General features: G+C 44.8%; 1 protein-coding gene across 1 annotated transcript; it reads right to left on the bottom strand.

Moving 5' to 3' along the window:
* Positions 1-222: 222 nt before the first annotated feature.
* Positions 223-3,715, bottom strand: LOC115385530 (gastrula zinc finger protein XlCGF8.2DB-like). Its single transcript, XM_030087596.1, has 2 exons — positions 3,547-3,715; positions 223-1,365 (listed from the first exon to the last, which is right to left on the bottom strand). The coding sequence occupies exons 1-2, from the start codon at positions 3,599-3,601 to the stop codon at positions 311-313; spliced, it is 1,110 nt and encodes a 369-aa protein (XP_029943456.1). The 5' UTR covers positions 3,602-3,715; the 3' UTR covers positions 223-310.
* Positions 3,716-9,386: the final 5,671 nt, after the last annotated feature.

Raw genomic sequence — 9,386 nt, forward strand, 5'->3', positions numbered from 1 at the left:
TTTAATGGGACTATGAGGGACTGTATTTCAATGGAGACAGAGCCATCTAGTGGTCATAGAGCGCAACTGCAAGAGAAAAAGATCACTGATCTGTGACGTTACGTGACCGGTTGCACATTTGTTTGAAGTCCCGGTCACGTGTAGTAAACTGTAAATGTTGACAGAAGGTGGTTTTTGTTGGTCATGAGACCTGAGTCCTGCTGAGTGTAACCAACACATCAAGACTGTCTAAGATCATTTAATGTATGCAGCAGAAAAAAACAAGACAACAGGTGTAGCCACACAAAACAGTGCAAGTCAATTTGCACCATTAACTCTTCATGATGATTCCAACAACAAAGCGCCTGGGCTCCGTGTGCACGGGGCCGTGCACAGCGGCATGCCTCTTCAGGTTGGACTTGCTGTTGAACCTCTTCCCGCAGACGTCGCAGCCGTACGGCCTCTCGCCCGTGTGGATCCTCATGTGTCTCTTCAGGTCCACCTGCTGCGTGAAGATCTTCTCACACACGTGGCAGCCAAACGGCTTCTCGCCCGTGTGGACGAGCAGGTGTCTCTTCAGGTGCGTGTTCAGGTTGAAGCGCTTGCTGCAGAAGCCACACTCGAAGGGCTTCTCGCCCGTGTGGACCTTCATGTGTCGGTTGAGGGTCCCCGGGCCCCCGAAGCTCTTGCCACAGACGTGGCAGGAGAAGGGCTTCTCCCCGGTGTGCACTCTGGTGTGTGTGGTGAGGTTGCTCTGCTGGCTGAAGCTCTTCCCACACTCGCTGCAGGTGAAGGGCTTCTCACCTGTGTGAACTCTCATGTGTGTCTTCAGATGCGGCTCTCTGTTAAAACTTTGTCCACAAACTTTACAGCTGAAGATTTTCTCCCCTTGTTGCGTGTTTGCTTTGAACTTTTTCTCCTTTGCCACGCTTTTCTCCGAATGAGTCTTCAAGTGTTTGATGAGCGACCGTTTGTGGGTGTAAAGCCGGCGGCATTGTGGGCAGCTGAAGGGTTTGATTCCCACTTCGCCCTGCTTCAGCTGGTTCTTACTGTGAGGCCCAGGATCTGATGAAGGCTCCTGCCATTCCTCCTCCTCCTCCTCCTCACCATCATGCAGACTGACTTCAGTCTCAGAGCCGTCTGGATTGGTCCCAGCTTTTGCTCCTCTTTTCAGTTTACTGGAGCTGCTGCCTGGAAGGTTTGCTTCTTCCTCCTCCTCGTCGTCTTCACTCTTCACAGTAACCACAGTGAAAGGGAGCCTGCCAGGGACCTCCTCCTCCAATTCCTCCTTTATGTGGCCCAGCTCCAGGTCCTCCTGATCCACACTGGGGCTCCAAGGAATCTCCTCTTTAACCACCAATACCTGCTGGACGTCAGCAGGTAACACTAGAACACACAAGGACAGCAAGACATGTTTAATGAGGACCATACTGCTAACTGCCTAATAATCCTCAAATTAGCTGGAGAGGACCAGGTTAATTCTGAAGTTAGCTGGATAGGGAAAAATGCGGTTCACCCTGAAGTTAGCTCTAGAAGATAAAAGCAAGTTAACCCTGAAGTTAGCTGGATAAGCAGGTTAATCTAGGCCTCTGGAGTGAAAGCTGTCCCTGAAGCCTGGTCCCAGGGGGGAGGAACACCCTCCATTATTCATATCAGGGATCATATTCCTGGAGTAACTGGCTGAGGTGGAGGAGAAAATCTCATTTATCAGCCCCAGGACCAAAACCAAGCAGAAATCCTGTGAACCTTATGAACTCCAGCTGGAACACACAGAAGATTGTTTGTGGTCATGCACCGTCCTCCAGCTCCACACTCTAAATTCTCAGATCTTCTCTCCCATTGAGCTCAGATTCAGATATTGCAGTGGCTGCCTTTAACATTCAAGTAGATGTGGACACTGGGCACCTTGAGCTTGTTCTCACTGATGGTATGGGCAATGAACAGTTTACTGCTTGAATTTACATTGACTGGCTTTATATACTGCACGTCATTCCACATTTTGACTTGTCTCTCTTAATATTGCTCTTCTTACTGCAGATCCATTCACATGATCTGAAACCAGGCCTTTGAACCTTCCGCTTCTTGTAATTGGACATCAGCCTCACATTGAAGCTTCAGTTCTGTCCTGAGTGACAGAGGCCCTGTCCATAGTGACTTTTGTAGAGTTCCTTAAACTACCTCCTCCCTGCAGTCTCAAGGGCATGTAATTTGACACCAGACTCATTGTTCTGTAGCTTCAGTTGTGCCTTCAGTCTACTAAGAATGAAATTTCAGAATCAACTGAAACTGGGTTTTTTTAGACACTTCTCTGGTTTCACCTTCACAGATTAAAATACTTTCTTCTGTGACTTGACCTTTGCATCTTAAACCCCCTCCCTGAATAAAGAATTTTTGCAATTTAACACCACATGTACTGTTTAATACATTACATGTGAAATAAAATGCAGAAAACCAAGCAGATCTCCTGTCAAGATCAATTTAATGGAAATATTGGATTGATCTGCACATGAAAGAAACACTGCTCACATCTTGCCACACTCATTCACATGACTCTCTTTCACAGCCTCCTCTCCCTCTCACACTTACTTCATTCTCTTCATGAATCAAGACCTTTGTCGCTTTAAGGCTCCCATCCCTACAGTATCAAATTTTTGTAATTTGACACCTGCCTCCTCACCTTGCAGCTGCTGTTCTGTCCTGAGTGTGCTGTGCATGCAGCACATGACCTTTGAAGAAGAGCTCACCCTAACTCTCAAAGATTTCCTTTCGTTATTTCAAACTTTTCAAACTTTGTACATTTAATACAAGCTGTCAACACTGTAACTTCACAGAAATTAGGGAAAACAGAAAAAACATAAGTCCTTTTTAGTGAAACTTCAGGGGTAAAATTAAAATAAACTTGATTTCTGTAACTCCGTTCATAAAACTACTCAGCACAGTACCCCTTTTAACATATGCTTCATGATTGAAACATGAAAAAAGTGCATTTAATTAATATTATTGTGAAACAAAAATAGTGAGACTAAAATACAACACTGGTTTGGGAAAAAATAGTACAAAGTTGCACTGGATATTCATTTCCCATCACATCTGCATGAACTTAAACCTGCTAAAATGACCATTTTACTCATAACCCAAATAATATCAAATTACTTATGTACCAAATCAGTGCATGCAAAGGCAAAATACCTCAATAGTTGAAAAAGTTGACCAATCTGGTAAACTGAGAGTGAAAGAAACCCTGTTCTTCTTTTAACAGAGCAAAAATAAGAGATTAACTTGATGTTTAGGCTGTAAACCGTCCAGGAGGAGCTCTGGGATGAATGTGAAATGTGAACCGAGTGAAAGGAAGCCTCTGCAGCGCCCGGCTAGCGGCTAACGGCTAGCGGCTAGCGGCTAGCGGCTAGCGGCTAGCGGCTCGTGGCTAGCGGCTAGCGACTAGCGGCTAACGGCTAGCGGCTAGTGGCAAGCGACTAGCGGCTAGCGGCTAGCGGCTAGTGGCTAGCGACTAGCGGCTAGCGGCTAGCGGCTAGCTAGCTCACGATCAGTCAATCTGGCTTTTCTTACCGGAGGTTTGGTTTGTAACGACGTCCCGCGGCTGGAACTGATCCGTCTTCTTCATGCTGTCTGCGGGGCTTCCCTCACGTGAACCCGGTCCAATCCTGAGCAGTGACTGGACCCGGACCCGGACCCGGACCAGGACCGGAGCACTGTAGGACCGCACGGTGAGGCCCGCGCTCTACCGCCCCCTGTTGAGCCTTAGTAGTAGCCGTAACCTGTCGACCCACTACTTTAAAGCAGGAAAAAGGATGAAAACTGAAAAATGTACTATCAAGGAAATAAGTGTACAATTTGAAAGTTAACTTAAGGAGTATTTCACTTTAGTTTTGATCCCACTAATGAGGTCTACAGAATGGGAGCTTCTCATGCCCTAGCTGTGAAATAAAAGGTTTTATTCCCCCATTTTAAAAAAAGGAATAAAGCTAAATTAAAAAAAGGTTATTTCCTGCAATATATTACTTGATAACTTGGTTTCTGGTATTTGAAGAAATTTTGTAAGCTGTATTGAATTGAAAATCCTTTATTTGTTCCGCATGGAGAAATTGCAGGGTTGCAGCAGCAAAAAACGAAGAAAAATACAAATCCCAACCATCCAAGAAAAAGTTAAATATAATTTGTATGTAAAATTAGGATAGATATAATTAAATAACAGAAATATACTGACCGACACAACTAAATATTAAATACATATATATATATATATATATATATATATATATATATATATATATATATATATATATATATATATATACACACACATACATATATATATATGTATATATATATATATATATATATATATATATATATATATATATATAATTTAAATACAAATTTAAGCCAGATATAATTAAGTAATAGATATAAACTGACAGATATAAATTAAATGCAATTTACATAAAGATCTAAGACAGATGTAATGAAATAAATAACAGATATGAAGATATACATTAGCAGATACAAAGAGATAATTAAGATATGTGTTTAAGACGGACAGATATGTATAACAGATATAAGTTAAATAAACACTTGAGACAGATACGTATGTACAGTAACAGACATATGTACAGTAATAACTAGGGGTGTCCTCAGATAGTCGACGATTCGACGATTCGTTAGAAGGGGCCTGATTCGACTACCAATAACGCAGTCGAAGCATCGAAAAAATGTGGTTATTAAACGAGGACCATTCCATTACAGCTGTATGGGGGTGCTGAATGACTGATTCTACATAGAATTGCTTGGTTTTTTTCCCCAAATAAACATGATATAAAGCCTATTTGATATACATGTTAGCCTATCAAATACACTGTGGAAAAATTTACTTAACTTGTAGTTTTATTCAATATTCTATCTATTTAGTGTCTGTGAATCAACCACCATGGTGAGTGGCACAATCCCATTTTGCACAGAGCAGCATCTCAGTGGTGATTTGGCTGAACTTTAAAAGTCTTATGGTGCGTTCACACCGGACGCTTTGCAAGCGTCACGGGCGTCGCTTTTACATTCAAAGTCTATGGTGGACGAGCTTCAACGGACCTGACGCGCATCAGGCGCTTTTCGAGCGTCGCTTTCCGAGCTTTTCGAGCGTTGGCGAAGCGCGTCACGCACGTCACGCGTTGCAGGCGTCAACGCCTGAAGTTGGGAAAATTGAACTTTCGAAGCGTCAACGCGCGCGTCATCCAATCACAGACGAGCACTCTGAGCGCTGATGCAGGCCAGAAGCTCTTCAAACTGGGCCCGGGAGAGGCGGAAGTACCGCCAAAAGCGAACCTCATCCTCACGCTGGCCCCGTGATCTGGGTCCGGCCCTGGAGGGTGTGAGAAACTCTGCGCTCGCCGGCGGGCACACACGAACACTGGACCCGCCACGGGGGCCCACCGCCACGGCGCCGTGGTGGGCTGTTCCCCCGACCCAGCGGCCCAGCCTCCGACTGGCTTTGGCGGCGGGCGACGCGGATCACACCGTCGGCCGCCCCCGCCTCTCCGACCGGCTCCTCGGCGACCCGCAGCAGGACCGAGACGCGCGGTCTCACCCAGCGGCGGGCCCGCTCTGTAGGACCGCTGGGCTCGGAGAGGCGGGGGCGGCCGACGGTGTGATCCGCGTCGCCCGCCGCCAAAGCCGGTCGGAGGCTGGACCGCTGGGTCGGGGTAACAGCCCGCCACGGCGCCGTGGCCCCCGCCACGGCGCCGTGGCCGTGGCGGGGGGCCCCCGTGGCGGGTCCAGGGTTCATGTGTGCTCTGCTTCTCTCCCTGCTTCTCTGACACCTCCGTGCTGGAGCCGCTCACTGCGGCTGGCTTACATTTTGCCGAATTCGCCCGAAGAAAATCATAAACAGTTGGTATTCGGACAAACAAACGTCACACTCGGGCTCTAAACGACCACTTTGACGCCTAATTAAAAAAAAAAATCTTGATATAGTTATACATTTGAAGAGTTTAGAGCTAAAGTGACATCAGCTTTAGCAGATCGATTTCGGCACCGATTCCGCCATTGTCAACATGAAGACAGGACACAAGCTCCTCCCACTCCCGCGCGTCGCCAGCGTTGCAAGCTTCGTGTGTAATTTGAACACGCGTCGAATTCCACACTTCACACGTGTCAACTTTGAGGCGTCAGTGACGCCTCTGAAGCTTGCAACGCGTCCGGTGTGAACGTAGCATTACAATGTCGGAAAAAAACAGAACTTCAGACCAAGTCAAAGATGATCCAAAAAAAGTCAAATGCAAATTGTGTCCTTTCATATCACTTCACAACAACATGGCTTTCCACATTAAACGGGTAAGTAGCCAGATAATTGGGCTAATAAAAGACGGTTCTGTTACTCAATTCTCATTTTTAATGCTGACTTTTATTTCGTTTAATTGTAATATTTTAGGTTATTATTATATTATTATTTTTATTTATCTAAAAGGCTAATTCTATTTAATTTAGTGTTTGTTTTTGCATGGATGTTGCGCTGCGAAACGGACCGACACAGTGCAATTAAGCCTGTTTCATTTAATTTGAGCAGATAATGTGAGAAACTGTTTAGCCAAAAAATGTGAGCATATCTGCAGAGATTATAGATATAAATAAATGACATTTAGAGAAGAGGGTTAGAAGAGTTAGAAGAGGGTTTGGTTCTGGTCATTTGAACTGTACTTCATTTGTTTGATGTTTAGCGTTACCTACACTTTGTTCCAGTCTGTGTTTCAGTGTGTAGGAAAAAATAAGTGTTGTTTTACCTGGCTGCGCTGTTTTTTTTTTGTGTTTTTTTTTTAATTATTTGTATTTTTTATTATTATTAGTGCAATCAGGGCCGGCTGTGGGTATAGGCACCCCGACGCTCCGTGTGCATTGTGCTGCGCTGCTCCGACTCCCCCGCTCCCCCCGCTCCGCCAAACAAGATGATAGATTCGACTATCAGTCGACTATTGGCAGAATCGGACGAATCAGATTCGACTATGGAAATTCTTAGTCGGGGACACCTCTAGTAATAACAGATATAAGTTCGATATAATTTAAACATGGCTCACTCCACACTGAACTGTACCATTTTGTTACAAAAAGGCCAAGTTTTAAATTGTTGATTTTCACAAAGTTTCTTCGCTATTTTTGAAGCTATGACTTTATAGGATGAAAAAATATTGTTAAAAAGATAACCCTCTTACTTTTTGGATTTATATAGAGTTATGTAGTACAGAAGAGACACATTTTTTTGGATGTAACAGGGACACGAAATTGAGTACAAAAGTGTATATAATGTAATTCTTAGTTGGGCATCCCGTTCGGGCAGCTATGGGGTCCGAGTGAGACACGGACGGAGCTAATCTCCGGTGCTACGGCCGATTGTTTAGTAGAGAATGCGTTCAGAATTCGCAATAGCAAGTAGCAAGTGAGAAAAATGTTTGCAGGATGTAACTACTTTTGGACGTAATGAAGTGGACATAAAACAAAAAACTTACCTCTTCTAAACATCATACTTCTTCAGGGCTTCTCAGGCACCCTGGGCAAGCCTGACACAAGCGCCCCGTGGTAGTGTCACAGAGAGTCGGGCTGCGACAGTTGTTGAGCGGGGGGGGGGGGGGGGGGGGGGGGGGGGCGGGGGTCGCGGTCAGCAATAGTTGTCAAGGGGCGCAAGTGAGCGAACCAAGCAGTGCGCTGCTCAAACGGCCGTCACAGCGGCGCACCCTGGGCGGTGCGCCTCACAGCCTCATCAAGCGCCCCCCTATGGCTCGGCGCCCTAGGCAAGTGCCCCGGATGCCCAGCCTAATCGTTGGCCCTGCAGCTCCCGCCATGTTGTACATGCCTTTATCTAATAACAATAAATAAATAAGCGCCTCCATGTATTTTCTGGTTTATATTAAATAAAGTCACTTCGTAACTGTGAAAGTAAAAACATTCCAAAATATCAAGACGGCTTCAGAAAAACGTACCTGCTCTCTGCTCATTGCATTTTAATCAGTTTGCCAACTGAAGAGGGCGGTTCTTAAACACTGATCCGTTCATTTGCAGACTATTATTTGTGCTCCAGCCAGCTGCTCACCTCATAACCCCTGGGGAAACAAAGGACTACGTCCACAAGGGGTCACTGCCCCTGCAGATAGCGAACACATCTTATTACATTATGCAGAATCCTTTGTTTTAAATTAATTTTTGATATTTCCCCTACCAGTTAGCAACCAAAAAGTCATCACTGCTTTGTTAATTAACCCGTACACAAAGTCCTAAACACGTTTGGCCGTGTATGTTACAATTTTAACCCCAAAATTCAATTCAAGGTCGGGGGGTTCGAATCCCAGCCAGGGCGTATGGTAATCCAGCTGGGCCCTTGGACAAGGCCCTGAACACATACATGTCCACACCTCAGCATGAGCGAAACCATAAATGACAGAGTCTTACTGACTCGGACGTCGCCAGGGTCAACAAGGTCCGCGTCAGTTGTTGTGGAACCAGGGCACACTGATGACAAATTGGCTACTGGAACAAGACACTCGTGGAGCAGGTCGGAGAACAGAGCGTTAATGGAATGCTACTACAGCAGTAATCCCAGCGAAAGGGGATACATGCAGAGAATGTGGGAACAATGGTTACTTCGAAACCCAACATCCAAGCTGACTAAGGCCGTTTCTCAATTCTTAGTCTGCGAGTGTGCACTCGTGGACTTGGAGAGTACACACCTGTTAGTCAGACTTCGAGTCCAGACTTTTGGCGAGGCGAGAATGCATCGAAGTTAATGCACAATTGGAACATGCGGACTTGATGACTTCATCGTGTGCCTACAACGCCAATATCTTATAGTTTTCATTCATTCATCCATTAAAACATTGATCAAAGAGCAACATAAGATGAGTGTTTATAGCGGCCAGTGATCAGGAAGTATTAGTGGAAGAGAGTAGTTGTTGTGGAACAAGTTTATAAAGCAAGTTGCTGCATTAAATATTGGAAAAGGTTAAAATGACAATACAGGATGATCTACACAGAAAAATGTGGCAAAACAGCTTGTACCTATTCTGTCTCATAAATGCTGTGTGTAATACAGAGTTACTCTTACTTCTAGCCTACCTGCCCTCCTATACAGCTTTTCAATTAGTGTTTAAATAGTTAAAGCAGCTGATCAGACATTTCTATAAACACAATTATTTCACTTGGTTTTACTGCCTGTCATACCTGTGTGCCTTTTGTCATCCGTCTGCTCTGGTCTTCATGTTGCACTGATTTACATGAGTCTAATAAACATTATATAGTTAAACACATAATTATCACTATTCAGTTCTGTCGTCAGTAAATACATCAGTGTGTTACACTATTAAGCAAAGAGAGATATTAATCCTAAACAGATGTCTAACAAAAAATGTTAG

This window comes from Salarias fasciatus, unplaced genomic scaffold, assembly GCF_902148845.1.
Source record: "Salarias fasciatus unplaced genomic scaffold, fSalaFa1.1, whole genome shotgun sequence".
NCBI lineage: Eukaryota > Metazoa > Chordata > Actinopteri > Blenniiformes > Blenniidae > Salarias > Salarias fasciatus.